General features: G+C 29.4%; 3 protein-coding genes across 5 annotated transcripts in view; 2 read left to right on the forward strand and 1 right to left on the reverse strand.

Moving 5' to 3' along the window:
* LOC109605661 (cortactin-binding protein 2) overlaps positions 1-24,299 on the forward strand; it is a 67,064-nt gene extending 42,765 nt beyond the window's left edge. For all 3 annotated transcript variants that reach the window (XM_049962512.1, XM_049962513.1, XM_049962514.1), the window contains 5 exons: positions 12,481-12,610; positions 16,392-16,532; positions 19,096-19,323; positions 22,599-22,864; positions 22,923-24,299. In XM_049962512.1, coding sequence (XP_049818469.1) covers positions 12,481-12,610; positions 16,392-16,532; positions 19,096-19,323; positions 22,599-22,864; positions 22,923-23,012 — 855 coding nt within the window. In that variant the 3' untranslated portion in view covers positions 23,013-24,299. The remainder of the gene's footprint in view (positions 1-12,480; positions 12,611-16,391; positions 16,533-19,095; positions 19,324-22,598; positions 22,865-22,922) is intronic.
* On the reverse strand, positions 17,483-18,611 carry LOC109605660 (dnaJ protein homolog 1-like). The gene has a single exon (XM_020022256.2). The coding sequence runs from the start codon at positions 18,512-18,514 to the stop codon at positions 17,543-17,545; it is 972 nt and encodes a 323-aa protein (XP_019877815.2). The 5' UTR covers positions 18,515-18,611; the 3' UTR covers positions 17,483-17,542.
* A 2,039-nt stretch (positions 24,300-26,338) lies between the features above and the next one.
* LOC109605657 (uncharacterized) lies at positions 26,339-27,165 on the forward strand. The gene is made up of 5 exons (XM_020022253.2): positions 26,339-26,541; positions 26,595-26,700; positions 26,764-26,853; positions 26,906-27,061; positions 27,112-27,165. Exons 1-5 carry the CDS (start codon positions 26,339-26,341, stop codon positions 27,163-27,165), a joined length of 609 nt encoding a protein of 202 aa, XP_019877812.1.
* The last annotated feature ends 703 nt before the right edge of the window (positions 27,166-27,868 follow it).

A 27,868-nucleotide genomic window follows, 5' to 3' on the forward strand; every position in this document is an offset into this window, starting at 1 on the left:
TGTATTTTATTATTATGATTACATGATATACGTTCCATAATTTATAGGTCATAGTTAAGTACTATATTTATGTATAAAATTATTGGGATTTAGAGAACCAAGGAACAACCAACTCGTTCTCGTTCAAACATAAATATATAATCAATAATCAAGATGGTAGCAAAATGAAATGAATTCTTATACTTAAGGAATTATATCTTAATCATTAATAGGTAATAATTTTTTCAATTGTTTAACTCTCCTTTGTAGAAGTAAGATGGAAAAAAACCCAGATATTTTCATAATATTTGGTATACCTATTTAAATAAGAAATGATTAAAATTTGAAGTTAATCGGATCATAACTTAAAGGTATTTCAAACAAACGTGTACTTAGTTTTTGTCACAATTTGTTTTATTTAGTAATTTATACTAAATGTTTAACATACCTAGAGTACTAAGAAGAAATAATTTTAACCAATTAAGCGAGTTTGATAGAAATACAATAGTAAGCCTGGATGACGGAAACTTTTCATTTCGAGATGTAACACGGCGTTAGAACAGAAATATTAGTATTGTAATACGATGTTGGCAGTCATGGAGTGAAGAGGGTGGAAGAGGTAGAGTAAGAGGTTCCGGAAGACCCAGAGCTTCTTCAGAGCCACAAGACCGTTGTTTTAGATTATTGGCACCAAAGGATAGGATGAGTTCAACGCGAATGATTGCTGAAGAATTTTTTGCCAATGAAGGTCGTCCAATTGGTATTTGATCTGCTTACTCTTAATGAACTAAAACATCAGATTCAGTTAATGTTGGATGAGATAGCATAAGAAAATGTCGATAGATTTCATTAGATCGATGCCACGGCAGGTCAATGTGTGTCTTAATCAAAGAGGGGGTGGTCTGATCCATTATTGGCTTCTTACAATTTATGCTTTAAGATTTTTGTTTCAATTTGTGATCAATTATTATTCTGCAATATTTGAAAATGAACAACCAACTCGTTCTCGTTCAAACATAAATAAATAATCAATAATCAAGATGGTAGCAAAAGTTGATGAAATGAATTCTTATACTTAAGAAATTATAATTTGGTCATTAATAGGTAATAATTTTTTCAATTGTTTAACTCTCCTTTGTAGAAGGAAGATTGAAACAAAACCCAGATGTTTTCATAAAATTTGGTATACCTATTTAAATAAGAAATAATTAAAATTTGAAGTTAATCGGAAAACATATTGCCGTTTTTTTCATATCTTTAAGGTATTTCAAACAAACGTGTACTTAGTTTTTGTCACAATTTGTTTTATTTAGTAATTTATACTAAATTTTTAACATACCTAGAGTACGAAGAAGAAATAATTTTAACCAATTAAGCGAGTTTGATAGAAATACAATGGTAGGCCTGGATGAAGTAGAATTTTCATTTCGAAAAATAACACAGCGTTTGAACAGAAATATTAGTATTGTAATACGATATTGACAGTCATGGAGTGAAGAGGGTGGAGGAGGTAGAGTAAGAGGTTCCGGAAGACCCAGAGCTATTTCAGAGCCACAAGACCGTTGTTTTAGATTATTGGCACCAAAGGGTAGGATGAGTTCAACGCGGATGATTGATGAAGAATTTTTTGCCAATGAAGGTCGTCCAATTGGTATTTGATCTGCTTACTCTTAATGAACTAAAACATCAGATTCAGTTAATGTTGGATGAGATACCATAAGAAAATGTCGATAGATTTCATTAGATCGATGCCACGGCAGGTCAATGTGTGTCTTAATCAAAGAGAGGGTGGTCTGATCCATTATTGGCTTCTTACAATTTATGCTTTAAGATTTTTGTTTCAATTTGTAATCAATTATTATTCTGCAATATTTGAAAAAAATTGGAATAAATCAATTATATCTATTTATATTTGATTGGAGACAGTATCGACATAAAATGCATATAGTTTGACTCTTAGTGTGGTTCAGTAAATTGAGGGATAAAAGTAATCCACTGAAATAGACTAATACCAAAATTATGCGGTTGAAGAGACATTTATAGAAAATAATTCTTGGACGTTTTCTAGTTATTGTATTTTATTATGATTACATGATATACGTTCCATAATTTATAGGTCATAGTTAAGTACTATATTTATGTATAAAATTATTGGGATTTAGAGAACCAAAGAGCAACCAACTCGTTCTCGTTCAAACATAAATATATAATCAATAATCAAGATGGTAGCAAAAGTTGATGAAATGAAAAGCTGATGAATGAGTACTAAGAAGAAATAATTTTAACCAATTAAGCGAGTTTGATAGAAATACAATAGTAAGCCTGGATGAAGCAAACTTTTCATTTCGAGAAGTAACACGGTGTTGGAACAGAAATATTAGTATTGTAATACGATGTTGGCAGTCATGGAGTGAAGAGGGTGGAAGAGGTAGACGAAGAGATTCTGGAAGACGCAGAGCTACTACAGAGCCACAAGACCGTTGTTTTAGATTATTGGCACTAAGGGACAGGATGAGTTCAACGCGATGATGATTGCTGAAGAATTTTTTGCCAATGAAGGTTGGCCAATTGGTATTTGATTTGCTTATTCTTAATGAACTAAGACATCAGATTCAGTTAATGTTGGACATTAGAATAAATCAATTATATCTATTTATATTTGATTGGAGACAGTATCGACATAAAATGCATATAGTTTGACTCTTAGTGTGGTTCAGTAAATTGAGGGATAAAAGTAATCCACTGAAATAGACTAATACCAAAATTATGCGGTTGAAGAGACATTTATAGAAAATAAATCTTGGAGGTTTTCTAGTTATTGTATTTTATTATTTTGATTACATGATATACGTTCCATAATTTATAGGTCATAGTTAAGTACTACATTTATATATAAAATTATTGGGATTTAGAGAACCAAGGAACAACCAACTCGTTCTCGTTCAAACATAAATATATAATCAATAATCAAGATGGTAGCAAAATGAAATGAATTCTTATACTTAAGAAATTATATTTTAATCATTAATAGGTAATAATTTTTTCAATTGTTTAACTCTCCTTTATAGAAGTTAGATCGAAAAAAAATCCAGATATTTTCATAATATTTGGTATACCTATTTAAATAAGAAATGATTAAAATTTGAAGTTAATCGGAAAACATATTGTCGTTTTTTTGTTCCTTTTTCTTCATATCTTAAAGGTATTTCAAACGAACGTGTACTTAGTTTTTGTCACAATTTGTTTTATTTAGTAATTTATACAAAATGTTTAACATACCTAGAGTACTAAGAAGAAATAATTTTAACCAATTAAGCGAGTTTGATAGAAATACAATAGTAAGCCTGGATGAAGCAAACTTTTCATTTCGAGAAGTAACACGGCGTTGGAACAGAAATATTAGTATTGTAATACGATGTTGACAGTCATGGAGTGAAGAGGGTGGAAGAGGTAGACGAAGAGATTCTGGAAGACGCAGAGCTACTACAGAGCCACAAGACCGTTGTTTTAGATTATTGGCACTAAGGAACAGGATGAGTTCAACGCGATGATGATTGCTGAAGAATTTTTTGCCAATGAAGGTTGGCCAATTGGTATTTGATTTGCTTATTCTTAATGAACTAAGACATCAGATTCAGTTAATGTTGGACATTAGAATAAATCAATTATATCTATTTATATTTGATTGGAGACAGTATCGACATAAAATGCATATAGTTTGACTCTTAGTGTGGTTCAGTAAATTGAGGGATAAAAGTAATCCACTGAAATAGACTAATACCAAAATTATGCGGTTGAAGAGACATTTATAGAAAATAATTCTTGGACGTTTTCTAGTTATTGTATTTTATTATTATGATTACATGATATACGTTCCATAATTTATAGGTCATAGTTAAGTACTATATTTATGTATAAAATTATTGGGATTTAGAGAACCAAGGAACAACCAACTCGTTCTCGTTCAAACATAAATATATAATCAATAATCAAGATGGTAGCAAAATGAAATGAATTCTTATACTTAAGGAATTATATCTTAATCATTAATAGGTAATAATTTTTTCAATTGTTTAACTCTCCTTTGTAGAAGTAAGATGGAAAAAAACCCAGATATTTTCATAATATTTGGTATACCTATTTAAATAAGAAATGATTAAAATTTGAAGTTAATCGGATCATAACTTAAAGGTATTTCAAACAAACGTGTACTTAGTTTTTGTCACAATTTGTTTTATTTAGTAATTTATACTAAATGTTTAACATACCTAGAGTACTAAGAAGAAATAATTTTAACCAATTAAGCGAGTTTGATAGAAATACAATAGTAAGCCTGGATGACGGAAACTTTTCATTTCGAGATGTAACACGGCGTTAGAACAGAAATATTAGTATTGTAATACGATGTTGGCAGTCATGGAGTGAAGAGGGTGGAAGAGGTAGAGTAAGAGGTTCCGGAAGACTCAGAGTTACTTCAGAGCCACAAGACCGTTGTTTTAGATTATTGGCACCAAAGGATAGGATGAGTTCAACGCGGATGATTGATGAAGAATTTTTTGCCAATGAAGGTCGTCCAATTGGTATTTGATCTGCTTACTCTTAATGAACTAAAACATCAGATTCAGTTAATGTTGGATGAGATACCATAAGAAAATGTCGATAGATTTCATTAGATCGATGCCACGACAGGTCAATGTGTGTCTTAATCAAAGAGGGGGTGGTCTGATCCATTATTGGCTTCTTACAATTTATGCTTTAAGATTTTTGTTTCAATTTGTAATCAATTATTATTCTGCAATATTTGAAAAAAATTGGAATAAATCAATTATATCTATTTATATTTGATTGGAGACAGTATCGGCATAAAAGGCATATAGTTTGACTCTTAGTGTGGTTCAGTAAATTGACAGATAAAAGTAATCCACTGAAATAGACTAATACTAAAATTATGTGGTTGAAGGGACATTTATAGAAATAATCCTTGGACGTTTTCTAGTTATTGTATTTTATTATTTTGATTACATGATATACGTTCCATAATTTATAGGTCATAGTTAAGTACTACCATTATATATAAAATTATTGGCATTTAGAGAACCAAGGAACAACCAACTCGTTCTCGTTCAAACATAAATATATAATCAATAATCAAGATGGTAGCAAAAGTTGATGAAATGAATTCTTATACTTAAGAAATTATATTTTGATCATTAATAGGTAATAATTTTTTCAATTGTTTAACTCTCCTTTGTAGAAGTAAGATGGAAAAAAACCCAGATATTTTCATAATATTTGGTATACCTATTTAAATAAGAAATGATTAAAATTTGAAGTTAATCGGAAAACATATTGTCGTTTTTTTGTTCCTTTTTCTTCATATCTTAAAGGTATTTCAAACGAACGTGTACTTAGTTTTTGTCACAATTTGTTTTATTTAATAATTTATACTAAATGTTTAACATACCTAGAGTACTAAGAAGAAATAATTTTAACCAATTAAGCGAGTTTGATAGAAATACAATAGTAAGCTTGGATGAAGCAAACTTTTCATTTCGAGAAGTAACACGGCGTTGGAACAGAAATATTAGTATTGTAATACGATATTGACAGTCATGGAGTGAAGAGGGTGGAAGAGGTAGAGTAAGAGGTTCCGGAAGACTCAGAGCTACTTCAGAGCCACAAGACCGTTATTTTATTGGCACCAAAGGATAGGATGAGTTCAATGCGGATGATTGCTGAAGAATTTTTTGTCAATGAAGGTCGTCCAATTGGTATTTGATCTGCTTACTCTTAATGAACTAAAACATCAGATTCAGTTAATGTTGGATGAGATACCATAAGAAAATGTCGATAGATTTCATTAGATCGATGCCAAGACAGGTCAATGTGTGTCTTAATCAAAGAGGGGGTGGTCTGATCCATTATTGGCTTCTTACAATTTATGCTTTAAGATTTTTGTTTCAATTTGTAATCAATTATTATTCTGCAATATTTGAAAAAAAATGGAATAAATCCATTATATCTATTTATATTTGATTGGAGACAGTATCGACATAAAATGCATATAGTTTGACTCTTAGTGTGGTTCAGTAAATTGAGGGATAAAAGTAATCCACTGAAATAGACTAATACCAAAATTATGCGGTTGAAGAGACATTTATAGAAAATAATTCTTGGACGTTTTCTAGTTATTGTATTTTATTATTATGATTACATGATATACGTTCCATAATTTATAGGTCACAGTTAAGTACTATATTTATATATAAAATTATTGGGATTTAGAGAACCAAGGAACAACCAACTCGTTCTCGTTCAAACATAAATATATAATCAATAATCAAGATGGTAGCAAAATGAAATGAATTCTTATACTTAAGAAATTATATTTTGATCATTAATAGGTAATAATTTTTTCAATTGTTTAACTCTCCTTTGTAGAAGTAAGATGTAAGGTTGGCCAATTGGTATTTGATTTGCTTATTCTTAATGAACTAAAACATCAGATTCAGTTAATGTTGGATGAGATACCATAAGAAAATGTCGATAGATTTCATTAGATCGATGCCAAGACAGGTCAATGTGTGTCATAATCAAAGAGGGGGTGGTCTGATCCATTATTGGCTTCTTACAATTTATGCTTTAAGATTTTTGTTTCAGTTTGTAATCAATTATTATTCTGCAATATTTGAAAAAAAAATGGAATAAATCCATTATATCTATTTATATATGATTGGAGACAGTATCGACATAAAATGCATATAGTTTGACTCTTAGTGTGGTTCAGTAAATTGAGGGATAAAAGTAATCCACTGAAATAGACTAATACCAAAATTATGCGGTTGAAGAGACATTTATAGAAAATAAATCTTGGAGGTTTTCTAGTTATTGTATTTTATTATTTTGATTACATGATATACGTTCCATAATTTATAGGTCATAGTTAAGTACTACCATTATATATAAAATTATTGGGATTTAGAGAACCAAGGAACAACCAACTCGTTCTCGTTCAAACATATATATATAATCAATAATCAAGATGGTAGCAAAATGAAATGAATTCTTATACTTAAGAAATTATATTTTAATCATTAATAGGTAATAATTTTTTCAATTGTTTAACTCTCCTTTATAGAAGTTAGATGGAAAAAAAATCCAGATATTTTCATAATATTTGGTATACCTATTTAAATAAGAAATGATTAAAATTTGAAGTTAATCGGAAAACATATTGTCGTTTTTTTGTTCCTTTTTCTTCATATCTTAAAGGTATTTCAAACGAACGTGTACTTAGTTTTTGTCACAATTTGTTTTATTTAGTAATTTATACTAAATGTTTAACATACCTAGAGTACTAAGAAGAAATAATTTTAACCAATTAAGCGAGTTTGATAGAAATACAATAGTAAGCCTGGATGAAGCAAACTTTTCATTTCAAGAAGTAACACGGCGTTGGAACAGAAATATTAGTATTGTAATACGATATTGACAGTCATGGAGTGAAGAGGGTGGAAGAGGTAGAGTAAGAGGTTCCGGAAGACCCAGAGCTACTACAGAGCCACAAGACCGTTGTTTTAGATTATTGGCACCAAAGGATAGGATGAGTTCAACGCGGATGATTGCTGAAGAATTTTTTGCCAATGAAGGTCGTCCAATTGGTATTTGATCTGCTTACTCTTAATGAACTAAAACATCAGATTCAGTTAATGTTGGATGAGATACCATAAGAAAATGTCGATAGATTTCATTAGATCGATGCCACGGCAGGTCAATGTGTGTCTTAATCAAAGAAAGGGTGGTCTGATCCATTATTGGCTTCTTACAATTTATGCTTTAAGATTTTTGTTTCAATTTGTGATCAATTATTATTCTGCAATATTTAAAAAAAATTGGAATAAATCAATTATTCTAGGTTCAATCGTTAGTACAAATTAAGATCGTACTAATTATATACCTAACATCTCATTCAATCTCTTGATTTCTTGATGAAATGATTTCTTAAACTTAAGAAATTATGTTTGGTTTTAATTTAAATACATCACCTTCTTCTTTCTATATTTTAATTTTTAATAAAAAATTAGTTTAATTGTTCAACCTCCCTTGTGGAAGAAAGCTGGAATTTATCTTTCCAAGGACAAAGTAGTGAAAACCAAAATAGTATTTGAGTTACAAAAATTATTAAGTAATATATAGAAGATAATAAAAGTAAAAAAACTTTATTTTATTTTATTTATCTGCATAAATAAATTAAAATACTAATTTTCTAATAGACGGAGTTTCCATATTATTTTATAAAGACTTGCTATTGATTGTGTGTCCCCTTCTTTTTAATTATTATGAGAAAACGCGTAAATAGTTTTATATGTTTATGTAATATGGTTAATTGGGGAATTAAAGTAACCTGTAGCAATAAAATTGCGAAATTATGAAGTTGAAGGTACAGTGGGAAATAAACCATTGACGTTTCCTAGGTATTATATTTTATTACCTTATTATTATTATATACAGCGCGTTCCATAATTAATAGATTATAGTTAAGTACTACATTTATGTCCAAAAAATATTCAAATTTGAACAATCAACTTGTCTCATTTAAATATTAATAATAACCAAGATGGTGGTCATCTTAAAACTGATCCAATCTTTTTAAGCAAATGTTAATAAAAAGAATTCTCTCACTTAATTAAAAAGCACCCCATTTTCATCTTTCAATATTCTATATTTTTATAAAAGATTCCAATCATTCAACTTAGCTGGTTGGAGAAAGATATATCTTATAAATATCTTCCCAAATGAAAACAAAGTAGTGAATTGAAATCAATTTTCTTGAGAAAACTTTTGTTGTAATAATAATAAAATAAAAATAAATAAAATCTGATATTTTCATAAATATCTTAAAATAATAATTTTCCATAAAATAGTTTTTTTATTATTTAATAAAAACTAGAAAAACATCAAAATTAATTATTTCTAATTATATTGATAAAGCTTGTTGAGAAAAGTTGGTGAAAGAATTCTCTAATGTATTGGGTTGGCAACTAAGTAATTGCGCATTTTTTTAAGAAAATCAAAGACAATTTTTTCACAGAACTAAATAATTTTACTCTGTAATGTATTGCCCATTTTGATCAATGACCTATTGCCATCTTTCAGACAGCATCATAATCCCAAGTTCATAAAACTTCTGGTTTTTATTAGCAAAAAACTGAATCAGGTACGATTTGACATCATCATCATTATTGAAATTTTTACCATTCAAGGAGTTTTGTAAAGATCGAAACAAAATGTAACCAGATGGTGCAAGGTCAGGACTATATGGTGGATGTGGCAAAACATCCCAACCAAGCTCCAATAATTTTTGCCGAGTGACCAAAGATGTGTGTGGCCTTGCTTTGTCATGATGGAATACAACACCTTTACAATTTGTCAATTCGGGCCGCTTTTCTTCAACTGCATTGTATAATTTTATTAGTTGTTCAATGTAGACAACAGAATTGATAGTTCGGTTGGGTGGTAAGAGTTCAAAGTAGACAATTCCTTTATAATCTCACCAAACTGATAACAAAACCTTCTTTTGATGAATACCAGCTTTTGATGTTGTTTGAACTGGTTCACCTGGCCTGCTCCACGGTTTTTTCCGCTTGATATTGTTGTAAACAACGCATTTTTCATTGCTACTTATCAGTCGTTTTAAAAATGGATCATTTTCATTACGTTTCTTTAGCAAATCGCGGCGGTTAATGCGTTGCGTTAAATGCGTTTCTTTCAGTTCGTGAGGAACCCATGTATCGAGGTTTTGAACATAGCCAAGTTGTTTTAAGTGATTTTCAACGCATGTATGAGATACCTGAAGCTTCTCTGCAATCTCACGTGTTGTACTGTGACGATCTGAATCGATTATTGCTTTGATTAGGTCGTCATCAACTTCAACTGGACGACCAGAGCGTTTATCATCTTTGAGTGAAAAATCACCAGAACGAAATTTGGCAAACCAATTTTGAAACTGCCGTTCTTTTAAGACTTCGTCGCCATAAACAGCACATAACTTTTTGTGAGCTTGCGATACGTTTTTCCCTTTGCGAAAATAAAAAAGCAAAATATGACGAAAATTTTCCTTTTGATCTTCCATCTTTCAACGAACGCCAAACGAAAACTACGCAACCGATCAAAAAACTTTTTTTACTGATTGATAGCTGAATTTCCAATTATCAAATAACAAAATGTGTTTTACATTTGGACTACGCCAGCAAACCAAAAATTCAGCTGAAGCCATCAATGAGTGAAATCCGCAATGACTTACTTGCCAACCCAATAGTTCTTTAAAGAGGGAAGAGAGATAAATATCAAATGACGAGTAAAACTCCAAATTTAGTTTAAAAATTTCTGTTTTAACGCATGTAAAAATATATATAAAAATAAATATTAATAAAAAATAATAAACTGATATCTGGAAAAATATCTTAATATATTATATTATTATATTTTCCAGAATACAGTTTCCTTTTTATTATATAAATAAGCTATATATTGATTATAAGTCGTCTTCCATTTAATTTTGATGATAAAAGGCATATAGTTTTGCTTTCAATATGGTTTAGTAAATTAGGGAATTAGTAATTTGTGAAAATAGAATAGAACCAAATTTGTAAAAGTGAAAGGATGGTAAAAGAAAATAATCCATTTAAGTTTTCTGGTTATTATAATTTATTATTCTGATTACATGTAATATGTCCTAGAATTAATGGATTAAGTGAGACATTTAGGGCCCAAAAATATTAGGAATTAAAAATCCAATGAAACAACTACCTTGCTTCATTCGAAAGTTAATAATATCAAAGGTGGTGACCAACTTATAACTTATATTGATCTAATCCTTTTCGAGTATATGTTAGTGAAAGAAAATCTTAAAATTACGAAATTATATTTCGATCATACTTTTGTTATAATTTAATGAGGCATGCTCTCGTTCTTTCCATGTTTTATTTTTTCATAAAAGATTTGTTTAATTATACAAGCTCTAAGGAACTAAAGAAATTTAATTTCCTTAGTTAAATAACTGATCAAATCCTACTTATAAACTTTTGTTTTAACAGACAAAGCTGAGATACATAAAAATAAAATAAAAAACTAATATCTGCATAAATATCTTGAACTATTAATTGTCCAGAAAATGGAGTTCTTTTATTATTTAATAAAAACCAGAAGCCCCGCTATTGATTGTGTGTCATCTTCCATTTAATTTCGATGTTATACGTAGGTACATGAGTGTAAGCGAGTAAGAGGTTTAATACAATTATAGACGTTTTCCAACATCTCAAAGGAGTGCTTACAACCAAGTTGTATACAACTTCGAAAGTTGCAACCGAAACTTAAGGCTGTCGCTACCAATTCGTGTTCCTTTTTTATAAACAGCCTCAACTCCTTGTTGAAGTCACTAGCCACGAGAATTCCTACTTGTGTTGTAATATTAAACTTGAATTTGATATTACATGTCGTCCCATATATCTCTGCAACACGAGTATGTGCATTTAGAGCACCACATTATTATTTACACGTACTTCTGTCCTTCGACATTAATCAGTCTGGGTTTTTATTGGCTCAATCGTCTGAAACTGTTATTGCATTTCGACTGTCGTTCACACAATAAAGCGGCACGTCCTCGTAACAAGTCCATCAATCTATTGATGGTTTCTTGGGTTGTTGTTACTTTTACTGTTCCACGGCTGGTAGTAAATTGGAGCCCTTCAGACACAATCAGCTGAGAGTGTCGATAACCCAACTGTCGCGAAGAGTTCAATTAGCCGATTAGTTCTCAATATAATTTTTCCTATGCAACTATAAAAACACCCATCTGGAAATTACTGCATGAATCAGACTGACTGTTAATGTAGAAATATTGATTTTTCATTACAATCATTAAATATTAACGATCTGAGGAATATTGATGTGATTATTTTCTTTGGAATTCTGCTGCAGAAAATTTCAATAAACAACCGGAGTTTTAATTTGTTTTGGTATTGTAAATGCACGTCCGTCCAGTCTGTTGCTTAAATAAATAAATAAATTATAAAATGGAATAATTATTTTGATTACCTGAAACTATTCAATAAACAATTTGAACACACAATTATTCCAGAGTTTCCGGGAATTTGAATATTTACACAAATGGACTTGTAATTTAATAAAGTTGAATTTAATGATTTTGATAAAATTACGAATTGAAACGGTAGTAGAAAATGAAAAACAACAATAATAATAAATTAAAATATTTGTATATATAATGGTGAATGCGCAAGTTCGAATATTGATTCAGTAAAAAGTGAACAGCGATTTTAATTAAACTTTAACCTACGTGCCACAAATGAACAAACACTTCATTAATTATAGAATTATATATATACACTTTCCATAACTCCAAAACATTTTATTTAAAAGTTATTGTGTGCAAAATGTTCAGCAATTAATTTATAGAAATTAATTTTTTAATTTTATTTACAGACTGTGTTGAGTTACATCGCCTCAAATGGGTCAATAGATTTATTGGAGTTGATACTTCAGTTACCGGGTTTGGATCCGAACAAGGCTGATAATGAGGGGAACACTCCATTGCATTTTGTTGCTCAAGCAGGTATGTAATATATTTCTGTGTAATTTTACCAAGTTATATAATAAATATATAAAATTATAATATATAAATGTTATAATTTATATAATACTATTCGAAGGTAATCAAGATAACATATATTTATTTTAAATAAATTACAGGAAAACTAATTTAAAGAAGCATGAGATAAACCAATTACATAGAACGATCGATAAATTCATATGCTGTCCCATCAAATTATGTTATACCCGAGGTTGTAATTGAATTTTCCGTTATCGTTTTTTATACCTATAATTTTCATAATTAAATTAATATAAATAATTGATTCGTATCCAACGGAGAATGAGTCAATGAAGCGTTGCCATTATCAACGATAAGATAAATTTTTTGCTGGTTGTAGTGGTTATGGGATATATTATGGTTTGAGAATTATAATATACAATACAAAATCAGTGATTGTTAAGAAAATTTTATTTCTGTTTTTGAGTTTCTTATTCACTGAAGATCTCGTTAATAAATGACAAAAAGTATTTATTTCTTACATTAATTTGGATAAAATATTACAAAAAAGGATACTGTTTTATGCCCCTGGAAATTAATTTATCAATGGTAAAATTAGAGAGAAATTACTATTTTGTATGTTATTGGCCATACGAAGATTAAGAATAAGAAATATGCTTCATTTATGAACATTTGGACCACATTTTATTTTATTTTATACTCTAACTAATAACAATTCAAATAATTTATTTTATATATATGGTTTGGAAGGCCGGTTGCTAAATTCTTCTTCTTTTTTTGTCACTCAGTTTACAATCTCGTGAGCATGATCAGAATATTAAATAGAAAGTATTTGCCCAGCTACAAAATAGTTCGAAATAAGTTCATAAATGTTGCTCACCCAGCTCTTACCGAAGTCTGTAAAGTCATGTTAAATCCTCTAAAAATATCGGTTCAATATAAAACGGAAGGCTTTAGAATCGTCCTGTATTTCAACATTTTATAACCGTTTTTTAGAAAATATATATAACATTTGTTGAAAATCCCTCTAAACCGTAAGTTGGTGCAGAATGATGAATTTGAACATTAATTAAATGAAAACGATCTTGGTTTTCGTTTCAAACTATTGTCCATATTTTTTAAGATTATATAAAAATTGTTAAAGTTTTTATTACTACTGAAACTTTTTTATTATATAGGTGTTAAAGTGTATTTCATGAACAAGGCGTACATTTCTAAGAAAACTTAATTACTATGAAAGTAAAGTATTACGATTATCGAAAAGATTATAACTGAACACTTATAAAAGAAACTGATTCGCACTCGCATTCTTTCACACACTGACACTGATTATTTTATAATATTTTGAATTGGAATTAAAAACTACTAAAATGTAAAAAAAGAAGGGTAATTGTTTTATTTGGTGAATTCCGTTACAGTACAAAATTTATTAAAAGCAGTGAGACACACTTTTTCGGTTAAAAGAGTACAATTATTGAATGTCTTATTAGAAAATATGGAAAAAGGACGAAAAAATAATTGCATTCAATTTCTTTTAGGAAATTAGTGATACTAAAAACTTATCTAAATGGCTTTCCTCCTATTTTAGGACGAGTTGGAATTGACGAACAACAACAATGGAAAAAGGCATGTTGGGTTATTGTCGCTATAGTTATCCAAGACACATGTTATAAGAAATCAAAACAAAAACAGCATAAACATTTTTCTTAGGAGAACGTACATTATTTTATTTTATATTATATGAATTATTTTAAATTTAAAATAAAAACAGGTATTTTTTCTATGTGTATTAATAACTCAATAATAAAGTATGTAATAAAATATATTTAGGGACAAAGAACGATGAATAAAGTGAATGTTTTTACATAAATATGAATACTAGAACATATGGAAAAAGGACGAAAATATAATTGCATTTTTACATTCAATTTCTTTTAGGAAATTAGTATCCTAAAAACTCTAAATTTAAATGGCTTTCCTCCTATTTTAGGACGAGTTGGAATTGACGAACAACAACAATGGAAAAAGGCATGTTGGGTTATTGTCGCTATAACTATTCAAGACACATGTTCTAAGAAATCAAAAGAAAAACAGCATATACATTTTTCTTAGGAGAACGTACATTATTTTATTTTATATTATATGAATTATTTTAAATTTAAAATAAAAACAGGTATTTTTTCTATGTTTATTAATAGCTCAATGATAAAGTGTGTAATAAAATATATTCAGGATCAAAGAACGATGAATAAAGTGAATATTTTTACAGAGTTGGAATTGACGAACAACAAAAATGGAAAAAGGCATGTTGGGTTATTGTCGCTATAGTTATTCAAGACACTTGTTATAAGAAATCAAAAGATAAACAGCATATACATTTTTCTTAAGAGAACGTACATTATTTTATTTTATATTATATGAATTATTTTAAATTTAAAATAAAGACAGGTATTTTTTCTGTGTTTATTAATAGCTCAATGATAAAGTATGTAATAAAATATATTCAGGGACAAAGAACGATGAATAAAGTGAATATTTTTACATAAATATAAATACTAGAAAATATGGAAAAAGGTCAAAAATATAATTGCATTTTTACATTAAATTTCTTTTAGGAAATTAGTGATACTAAAAACTTATCTAAATGGGTTTCCTCCTATTTTAGGACGAGTTGGAATTGACGAACAACAAAATGGAAAAAGGCATGTTGGGTTATTGTCGCTATAGTTATTCAAGGCACATGTTATAATAAATAAAAAAAAACATATAAATTTTTCTTAGTATAAGAACGTAAATTATTTTATTTTGTGTTATATGTATTATTATAAATTTAAAATAAAAAGAGGTTTTTTCTGTGTTTATTAATAGCTCAAAGTAATAAAATATACTCAGTGACAAAGAACGATGAATAAAGTGAATACTTTCACATAAATATAATTACAATGTAAATAATACCTCAGAAGTATTGTAAAAAGGACGATTATTATTTCAGTTTTTCGAGAAAATGATTATAAGAAATGGACAAAAAATCAGCACACTTACTTTGCTCACAACTGACATAATTTTATTTTATATTAAAAAGGGCGTGAGTAATTATTCATAGAGTTATACGAACTAATTATATGAACAAAAAATTAATTCTCTTTCTTTGGTACAAACAGTTAAGTTATTTTGTATTATATTATTGAAAAAATACCATGAATTGTCAATAATTTTTTTTATGTTAGTTTCCTATTATACTTAATGAGTGAAATATGGAAAAAGAACGAACAAATAATTGTTAATACAGTTTATTATATAACTTTTATAGTTATGAAGTCATACAATAGTTTAAAAAGTTCACCTAGGTTTTCTCTATAACTAAAAAATGCAATTTTTCATAAAAAAGTGCCACTTTACAAATGTACTGCAGTTTGTATTAATGTTACATTAGAAAATATTTATAAGACGGGGCTAACATATAAAAATAAATTAACATAATGCTATAAATTTGTGTTTTGGTATGAAATTTTCCTAAATTTGTAAATGTTTATTATTAAGGAAGTTAAGATTAAACTAATATGCATAATATGAATTATAACTGAAGTAAAATATTTTTATAAGAATTAATTATAAATTCAGTATTGATATTATTATTTTGCCCATCGTATTTAATTTAAAATATTAAACTCACCAATAACACTGAATGTTTTCTAAAATAACAATCCTTGGAGACAATTAATTGTAAATTGCTGCTGCTTACTGTTAATAAATAAATTAAACATAACGACTAATATTGTTTCAGGACAAATGGAATGCCTAAACTGTATGCTGAGTAGATGCAGAGGAATTGAAATAGACGCCAGAAACAATTTGGGATTCACTCCATTAATGAAGGCTGCCCTCCAGGGCAGGAACAAATGTGCCAAACTCTTACTTTTTGCAGGTCAGTAACTTTGTCATCTGAAAAATTCATTACTTACAGCAAAGGAAAAAAAAACTTTTGCGGCCGATCGATAACTTTGGACGTTGGAACTGAAACGTCGTTACGGCCCGACTATTCGGAAAATTAACACCAAAACCGCGATGTATTTTCAAATTGACCTACAAACTATTTTTAAATGTGGTGCACACATCCAAACTGACATCTGTTTTAAATGCTTTGGCGCCCTGATTGATGTGTTTAATAGATTTTTATAAACATCGAACCGGTGTCGACTAATACCTCTGTAAATGTTTGTGCATTGTAGTCGTGTTTTCGCTCCTATTGACACGACAACCCCTAATTTGAATTGAACGCATTTTATATTTTTATTTAAAATAAAATGTCCTTTAGAGAATTATAGTGTCACGAAATATGAATATTCTGCACATAAATGTCGATAAATATTTCCATTTTTTCACTCACTTTTATATTATGGTACAAGAAAGGAAATCTGCATCTAATGTTGAGGGAGCAATAACTGCAATCTTCCACATGCCATATTTTTTTTTTATTTTCATAAAATTTCCATTTATTATTTACTTGCAACATTTCCGCCGCTTTTCTAAATGAAGTTAGATGTAAATGTTGCACTTGTCACGTTTCATTTTTATTAATGCCTTACCTGTATCCGTGCTCCTCATCCACCGGAATTAATGAATAAATTTTAGAAATGGAATGAAATTTTATCTTATGCAATTCAGTTTCTTGTTTTATTTTAATTTGTTTTAATATATTACAACCTAAAATAGAGTCATTATTTCAGGAGGTGGCGTTTATTTTACATTGAAACTTTTGAATTTTCATTGTAAAATAGATTTTCTGATAGTTCAACACTTACAGGATAAATAATAAGCAGCATAAGAAAACAACTCTTAGATAAATCTAATCAAAAAGTTCAGAATGTGACATTATAATAAAAATCAGATAATTTTATAACAAATTTTATTGGAATAATTACAAGTGATGGAGACTCACGGCAGTATTTTGAAAAGCTGCTTCTTTTGCCATGAACTTAAGTCAGTGGGAAAGATAATTTTAAAGTTCAAAATCAGATCACCTTTGGTCGACGGTTCTTTAGGAAAAGGCAAACCGAACCCCAAAATGCGTTTCACAGTGTCCGGCATAATGACATCGTGGGTCAAATTTAATGTGGTAGTGCCGCCACCCAAAATGGGAATGTCCACGACGCAACCACACAGGGCATCTTTAAGGCTTACAGTAGCGGTGTATTTTATGTCGCTTCCTTCACGTTTGAAAATTGAATGGGGCTTGTCACGTATAATGAAGATTACGTCGGACGCCACCGCGTTAGGATATTCGTCTCCTTCCCTCGGAAAGGTAATTTTGGTGCCCGACTTCCATCCGGGTTTTATGTTGACCGTCAGCATCTTCGATTCCTCTCTAAAACTATTATTTTTCTGGTGTCTTTTCCTGGTTATTTTCAAATGTTTGGTGCATCCCGTTGAAATGTCCTCCAGGGAGACGAAGATCTCGTGCTCCACCGGAGGGTTCTGCTGTTTGGGAGCCACCGGTTTCATGTTAGTTGAAAAACTGAACATGTGAAACGGATCTTCCTCGTCATCCGATCCAAAATCCGATTCAAATTTGAACAACGTTTCGAAGGGGTTGGAGGTACCGAAGAACTGAGCGAATGTGGCGCGGGGGTCGCCGTGGAAAGTGTACGTGAAGCTCTCACCGAAGTTAGGTCCACCGCTTGTTCCCCCTTTCAGTCCGTCCTCACCATATTTATCGTAAATATCACGTTTCTTCTTATCTGACAGGACCTCGTACGCTTCGGCGACTTCTTTGAATTTCTCTTCGGCCTGGGGACTCTTGTTTTTGTCGGGGTGATATTTTAAAGCCAATTTACGGTACGCCTTCTTTATTTCATCGTCTGTGGCGTTCTCGTTTATTCCAAGTATCTTGTAATAGTCTTTCGTCATTTTTATCTGACCTTTGATAGGTGAACGTCAAATGAAAAGTGACAACGCAGCTTCAAATTTAGATTTACATTTACCCAATTCTTGGACACAATTTATAGAAAAGGATATCCATAAATCATGTCAATGAAGTAATGTATACAATTTAATGTAATTCTGTCAATTGGGTTAAATCCTTAATATAATATTTGAACCGGGTTTTAAAGATGCTGTGTTCAGGACATTCAGCAGCGCAACACTAGCGCAACATATTTCACCAGGACTCGGATAAGGACACCGTCGCCGGTATCTCAGAATCTCATTTTCTGTAAATCTCACTTTAGCCCCTTCATGTTGTCTTGTATCCGATAGTGTAATAAAGGTGCCCGTTTCAGAACGCAGAAGTTAATACATCTTACAATTTTACCGTCTTTGTTGCGAAGTATTTTATTTATTGTACTGTTATTTTCCTTTATGTAAAACTATTATTTGATATCTAATATTTGTGGGTCACATTTTTATGTTATTTTTATTTATGGAAATCTTTTTATTGTCCCTACTTTGCTGTGTATCAATTTGTTTTTATGGCGTTGAACATTTTTCAGGTGCAAATCCTACGTTGAGGGATAATGGACGGGGATTTAGAGCTGACCAGTGGGCCCGATTCTGTGGTAGGTACGTATGTGCCGATGTGATCGAAAAGTATGCCAGGCAAAGACTGTTGGAGAGGTCCACATCCTATGGAAACTGGGGAGGCGACCACGAACTGGGGGCAAGAGTATTGATGGGGAAGGTGGTACCTGTACCTCCAATGCCACAACAGAGCTCCAATGGTACGTATTTTAATAATAAAATAAGGAGAAGTTTCAGAAAAATAAATTATTTATATAAATTATATATATAAAAGAAGTAAAACAACGGAGTGGCAAAAAGGAATAAAGCAATATACCCAGAAGTGGTCGCATCCACTTTCTCTGGGAATAACTAAACTTCACATTAGAATAAAACTGTGAATATGTACCATATATGCTAATAAAGTTAACTAGCATAATTTTCTATGAACAGTAACTGTTATAATTGTAGAATATAGGTAACTTTACAACTTAATATTCAACATACTCCAACATAAAATCACTATTATCTTTCGAATAAGTTTCATAAAATCATTAAAATTCTATTCATTATTTTCTACCGCTTCTCCAGAGTGAAATAGAAGTAGATTCCTTAGGGAATTGTGGCGGACTGACGTAGAAACTCGAAATCAAACACCAGTCCCGCGTGTTTCATGCCAGCCATTTATGCCCGTCTCTCGACCCCTTGTCAACATTATTGGGAACAAGTTTCGTTGTTCTCAGAAATTGGGTTAATGATTCGTTTCAGCCACGCGTTCCATTTTAAGAAAGGACCCTTTGATCTAAGAACAGGACGTATATTACATTAAATCCTTTTCTACACTGTTACAGACTTAATATTATAAAAATTATATATTGGCACTATTGAAACCACAATATTCAATGTTTATAAACTGCGTAGTCCTTAAAATTTACTTCATTGTTAAAATCATGTAACTCTCATATTTACAATGTAATTTAAAACCATTGAAGTGCTGTTTAAAAACCTCGAGCTTAAAACTTTTTATAAGGCGATTATGATAAACAAATGTTTCCATCATAAATGTGAATCCTTGGGACTACATTACTTTATCCTTTAATTAAAGGCGTAAACGATGCGACGTCGCACTTATCTGACTCGATTAACCTAGATTTGTTGATGTACTTTACACAATTCTGGTTTTCCTACAGTTCTTTATAAAATGGAGATTCATAATATTTATTTATTAAAAGAAAATATCTATTGAGATTCTTTAATCTTTAATCAGAATCTTTTCAAATTTAAGTATCATATTAAGTATTACATGAATAATTTGTTTTGTTATAAATCAAACTTATAATTTTTATAATTATTCGTCTCTTTTTTCGCGATTTATATAATTTAAACGTTTTTTATGAATTTTAGCTTTGGAAATTGTTTTAAAAATTAAAATTTATATCTCTTGCTCTCTCTTCTTAGACATTTTATTATTAAATTTTAAAGGATTCAGTAAAAAAATAAAATATATCATTTGTTAGAATCTCTTTGAAAATCATTTATATATCATACATTTCTTGACAAAAGTTTGGAAACTTTAAATTGAATTGTTTATTATTCGTATAATTAATAAATAATGATTTAATAACTGTTCTATATCGAGTATAAGGAATTAATAAAAATGCTTCTAGGAATGTTATTTACTTTTATTAAGATATTATAAAGAAAAATAGAATTAATGTCTCTTGCTCAATTTTCTTAGACATTTTATTATTAAATTTTAAAGGATTCAGTAAAAAAATAAAATATATCATTTGTTAGAATCTATTTGAAAATCATTTATATATCATACACTCCTGGACAAGAGTTTGGAAACTTTAAAATTGAATTGTTTATTATTCGTACAATTAATAAATAATGATTTATTAACAGTTCAATATCGTGTATAAGGAATTAATAAAAATGCTTCTTGAAATTTTATTCACTTTTATTAAGATTTTATAAAGTAAAATAGAATTAATGTCTCTTGCTCAATTTTCTTCGACATTTTATTATTAAATTTTAAAGGATTCAGTAAAAAAATAAAACATATCATTTGTTAGAATCTATTTGAAAATCATTTATATATCATACACTCCTGGACAAGAGTTTGGAAACTTTAAAATTGAATTGTTTATTATTCGTACAATTAATAAATAATGATTTATTAACTGTTCAATATCGTGTATAAGGAATTAATAAAAATGCTTCTTGAAATTTTATTCACTTTTATTAAGATTTTGTAAAGTAAAATAGAATTAATGTCTCTTGCTCAATTTTCTTAGATATTTTATTATAAAATTTTAAAGGATTCAATAAAGAAATAAAATATATTATTTGTTAGATCTCTTTGAAAATCTTTTATGTATCATACACTCCGGGACAAAAGTTTGGAAATTTTTAAATTGAATTGTTTATTATTCGTATAATTAATAAATAATGATTTAATAACTGTTCGATATCGTGTATAAGGTATTAATAAAAATTTAATTTACTTTTATTAAGATATTACAAAGTAAGACAGAATTAATATCACCTGCCCTCTCTTCTTAGACATTTTATTGTTAAATTTTAAAGGATTCAGTAAAAAAATAAAATATATCATTTGTTAGAATCTCTTTGAAAATCATTTAAATTTCATACACTTCCAGACAAAATTTTGGAAACTTTAAAATTGAATTGTTTATTATTCGTATAATTAATAAATAATGATTTAATAACTGTTCGATATCGTGTATAAAGAATTAATAAAAATGCTTCTATGAGTGTTATTCATTTTTATTAAGATATTATAAATTAAAATAGAATTAATGTCTCTTACTCTCTTTTCTTAGGCATTTTATTATTAAATTTTAAAGGATTCAGTAAAATAATAAAATATATCCTTTGTTAGAATCTCTTTGAAAATCAATTATATATCATAACACTCCTGGACAAAAGTTTGGAAACTTTAAAATTGAATTGTTTATTATTCGTATAATTAATAATGATTTAATAAAAATTTTTCTAGTAATTTTATTCACTTTTATTAAGATATTATACAGTAAAATAGAATTTTTTACAAAATTAAACTTCTTTATATTTGGACATAAATTTGGAAACCTTATTAGAGATCCAGTGATTGTGAAGGCCATAGCGAAACGTACTTTTTCTTGTTTGAACCAGTCTTTTATGTACTCTGAAACAACAAATTTAATTTAAGGGGTTTCCTTGGTAGAAATCTTTGTCTTCTTATAATATTTTTGATAATATCGAAATAAACTGTAGTATACACTGTATATTATTATAATTATTATTGTGTATTTTAATATTAATTATTTTTTATAATTATTGCTTATTTTCCTAGGGTTTCCAAACTTTTGTCCAGAATTATATATTTACTTAAATTTGTGGTATACTTTATTAGAGGTAATCTTCAATTTGTACTGTTCCATTTCAGTGGTTACTTTTTATAATCGTTTTGAAAAATCACATTTTTTAGGTTTGAAATCAAAACTGCGAAAGGTGTTTCGAACGTCTTCCGGTCCCGGCAATGCGAGTGATTCCTTCTCCAGTGCCCGTCTTGTCACCCAGCTGACTTCAGCAGCCCTTTGCGCCAGTTCACCCGTTCTTCCTTCCGCACCCACCGTACCGCCCGTCGTCAAGTCTTTAATCAGACCTCTGACGGTGCCTCGGCTTCAGATCACTCTCGTCAACAACAACGGCGACTTTCCCAACAACAACGTCAACACTAACGACGCACCCAAGGTTAATGAAAACCTCAGTTAGAGTTACGAGCGACTTACGAATGAATTAAATATTTCAGGTGTCCGCAGCGAACCAGTCGTGCGGCAATGGCAAAACGGTCGACGAGGTGCCGGTGGTGAAGCCCGTCAGGACGAAGAAAAAGAAATAGCACGAATGCCATCTCTGCACATGGTAGAGGAATCTTAAGACTTCAAGAGACTGGTTTTTATTAATAATATCTTACATAAGAAGATAGTAGTTTGTCTGTTGTATAACATAAATTTATCTATATATATTGAATTCAGTACGGAGCTTTGAAAGAGTGAAGTTTATCTTTTAGATACGCGGGTGGCCAAAACATCGACGAAAATTATATGTTGCTCTTCCTTGTTAATTAGACGTAATCTGGTTAACAGAAAATTTTGGCCGTTTATGTATTGTGATTCTGTACTTATATCAATTTTAATATCGATTTATTAATTTTATTTACAAAACTGTTCCACGTGCCTTATTAATTTTTAACTATTTCTGTATGTAAATTACATATTTAGTTGAAAAGCATTTATTTAGCTTAGTTTATATTATCTATACATATATTTTATCGATTTAATATTGTACTGTTTAGCTTGGTTTTGTAATCAGTGGGTTATTTTGACAATAAAATTTGTAAGTGTTTAAATAATTGACGTTCCTTAATTGTACAGTGTTTTGCAGCTGGAATCTTGTTTGAATATTACTGTTTATTTAATTTAGTTTTTGGTGTAGTAAAATATCAGTCAAAATCATTATTTTCTTATATTTACTTTTGTTCGTGTTTTAAAAAATAGTAAAAAGCACATTTATTAAAAATACTAATTATAACATACATCTTTGTTGCAAAACACTTGCCAAGTTTAAGGTACTATCAATGAATATTAAATTTATATCACCTTGATATTATCATATCACTTAAATACATTTTTTGTTCATATTTGTTTTATATATTTATTAAATAATGTATATTTTTTTCTTTTAAAATTAGAAAATTTTACCCTACTTTTTATACTTAAGAATCTTTAAATAATAAAAATATGGCACGTGTTGTCATTGGAATAATCATTTTTATTATCCTGAAAATTTCTAATAGATGAACACTTCATTTATGCACAAGATTGAATTTAAATTTAAACAATACTTGACCAGCATTTATCCATGGTTATCAATATATTATGTGATACTAGTTATTTCGTCTGACAATATGTATGTAGTGATTTTGGATTACGTTCTACACAATTCGTAAGCGGATTGTAACCCTTTAATTGAAATAATATTAACAATTCTCAAATCTACTATAATCCAAAATCTTCACGTGAATATTATTATTTATAAATAAATTGTAAGTTATATTACTAACTGTGTATGTGTTATATTAATATATTGTTGTAAAGATTGGGATCAACATTTTTTTAAAGTTAAATTGAAGTTTTTTATATCCCTCTATGGTGCTATAATAGAAGAAGGCGTTTGAAGGTGATTATTACTTTATTCAACTGTTACGTTTTCAGGTGTCTAATAAATTGGACTGGATAAATATAGTTATTCATATTTTAGGTAAATTTTAATACATAAAAGGTTGTGGAAAACACCTGTTTATTTAATTTGAATTTTATCAATAAATGTGTGAGATAAAAAATGATTTTTATTTTAATTTAACAACCATTTGAATATCTTTTTATCTTTTTAAGTCGATTTTTGTTTATGATTTTTATGTAACCCAATACATTAATGGTCATAAATAATCAGTACAATAAAATATTATCAGTTTATGGTTCGTGTTCTCATTTGACATCAATTTTGCGTTTTGTAACGTTTTAAAACTCAATTAATAGTACAAACGAAGTGTAATGTTGCAGCTGGTTTGGTGAATCATCTCCTAAAGCAGCAGTTGGACTCATTTTTGCATTATATTTGCCACACCACGTCCAAATACGGTCATTAGAGTGATATAATGTATACCTAGATCATCAGTGAACAAACAATTATGCTATTTGACTACAGTTCATTGATGGTGACCGTTGATCCATGTTGTACGGGTAACCCCTATTTGACAGGGGGTGTCGAAAAATGTCTTCTGGATTTAAAGCTTCATGAAAACTTCTTCTGATGGTAGACAAATGTTGGAATCTGCACGATGCCTGATGTAGATAATTTGTGATTTAATGTAACAGAAAACGGTCCCGAATTTTGAACGTAGCTCATTAATGATCAATATCTTCAGAAAGTTTTCTATAGGTCATTTTATGGAGCTAAATACTGACTGTCTAGAGAAATATTCGAATATTACAGGTTAAAATAAAAAGTATTGAAAGTATGTTTAAATCTATTTAATCCAGGAACCACAAATTATTCAGTACAGAAGAAACACGGTGGATATTTGTTTTTATTATTATTATTAATCGCATCAACCACTTAAGGGTTATTAGCGAATATGTATATGTATATACAGTTTTACATTATAAAATTATATAGATTCGGTCAGGTGCAATATTTGTTCTATCTTCTTAATTAACGCTATCTTGAGAGGAGTCGCTATCAATGTCAGTTAATGTTTTTCCTTTTATTTGCTTATTTATGATTAATAGTTTTCTTACTTAAAGAAAATTTAAATAATCATCAAGTTGTAATTTTAGATTATATTTAATATCACCAAACAATTAAACATTTAAAAAAATAATTGAAGAAACGTATTTAATAAGGTTTTTTAATGCAGTGGTGTAATTAAAAGGTAATAACAGTCATTATCATTTGATCGAGATTAAAAACACATTAGAGCTGAAACTGCCCTTTCTTAAAATTGAGTTTCAGCATATCTTCTCCCTAGAAATATTGCTGTTAGAAAATGTTTGCATCTGCTTTATTAAATAAACATTTCTCTGCCATTTTAAAAAAATGTAAGTTAACCATAGGATAACAATTATTTATTAAATATTTGTATATTAAAGGTACTACGGTTATGCTGTTAAAAATACTTGTGTTATTTAGAATTTCTACTGTGACAAGATATATTAGCATTTTTGTAATAATTATACAGTTCCCATTTATAGTGATGCATATTATTTTGTGTTATAAACACTTTAAGGTACAATTTATTTTAGAAAATGCTATTCCTTTTGGGTATAGTATCCAGGTAAGTAAGGCGTATTTTGTGGTATTGTGGGAGAAAGAGTCTTTATGTTGTAGGTATTTACAAGCGCTGTCGTAATTTTAGTAACATTTGATGATTTAAAGGATTATATTAATAGGAAATTGAAAGATGCCCAAAAAAGTAACCAATTTAATGAAACAATTATATTTTATATACTCTTAGGCTATTTTTTAATTTTTATCAGTTTATTCTTATTTATATTCGTGTTTATTGATGATGCGACTGAAGTCTATTATCCAATAAAAGTTGTTGAAGAAATTGCGAGAGTGCCTTTCTTATGCCGTCTTATAATAGATTCGTTTAAGATTACTATGGTACTAAGTCCAGTTATAGTTACTGCTGATGCATCGTGTTTCCTTGCTTTTACCTTAACCATCACATTAGAAGTACATCAGTTTGAGACGTTTTGCAGGGAGGCGTATCTTAATGTTGTCAGTAACTTTCAAAATTGTGATCTGCATTCAGTAGAAACAAAAGTAGTAATGTTGGTTAAAAAACACATTCAAATAAGAAGGTGGGAAGCAAACCTTAATTTACTATAAATATTCAAATCATTAAATTTTTCAGTACATCCAATGAATTGAATTTATTGATGCAAAATGCCATAATCTGGTTCGTTATATCGGGGTCATTTTTAGGGGTTTGTATATCGGCTTCTTGTTTATTAGGAGAGGTAACTATGATATTACGCAATTTATTAATACATAATAAAATTTTGTACTTTACATAATTGTAGATTCCATTTTTTCTCAAATTTGGTGTTTTCTATTCATACTTATCAATCGTTATGACCTTTTTACATGGGGGGCAATTATTAGAAAATCAGGTTGGTGCTATCAACATATCGTTAAAACATAAAAAGTAATAAAAACTTTTAGAATGATAAATTCAACAATATTGTTTCCAACTGCGTGTGGTACACATGGGATATTAACAGCAGAAAGATCTTTTTCACTATACTTTTAAATATGGAGAGATCTATAAGCTTTTATTTTACACAAGGAATTGTTGTTAATCATGTCTTATTAATGAAGGTATAATTATATTTTTTGTAAAAATTTTTAAATTCTTATATTTGTTTTAGGTTTTAAAGGGTATATTTACAACAATTACGGTGGTTTTACAAATATCAGCTTAAAGTGGTTTACACAATTTGTATACACCTAAATAGATGGCACCTAAAATTTAGAATAATAATAATTACTTGTATGCATCACATTTTAACATTAAGCATATTTATGTCACGATATTTCTGTCTATCTATATAAACCAGCATCAAAATTAACACTTAATTTGGAAGAGAATGATTTGGGGCAGATGGGGCAAGTGTTTGTAACCAGACTTCTTTGTAAAGACTTGCAGAAGGACAACCTTAGGTCCTTTGTTCATCAGGCACAGATTGGGCACGTATATTATTCTCTAATGAGTCGTTTTCTCTGATAATAGACGAAATAGAGTATCCAGTAGGCCTACTGAAAGATATGCACAGTATAATATTGTTGGTACAGTGACTTATGGAGATGGCTTCGTAATTGTTTTGGGGTGGCTTAATTATGAACACTGTTACCGAGTTACAAGTAATGGATAGACAGTGGCCAACTGCACAACGGTACAATACGGAAGTTTGAGAAAATAATGTTATTCTATTCCATTTGTTGGACTATTTTTATATTGTCACAAGATAATGTTAGACTGCACTTAGCCAGAGTCGTACATCAGTATCTTTAAGAGTCCGAAATTGTTACATTTGTTTGCCCTCCCAGAAGTCCAGACTCCAATCCTATTGAGCACATGCGGGGTATGATGGGTGGACTGCTGAGATAACTTCCAAACTCTTTAAA

This window comes from Aethina tumida, chromosome 2, assembly GCF_024364675.1.
Source record: "Aethina tumida isolate Nest 87 chromosome 2, icAetTumi1.1, whole genome shotgun sequence".
Taxonomy (NCBI): domain Eukaryota; kingdom Metazoa; phylum Arthropoda; class Insecta; order Coleoptera; family Nitidulidae; genus Aethina; species Aethina tumida.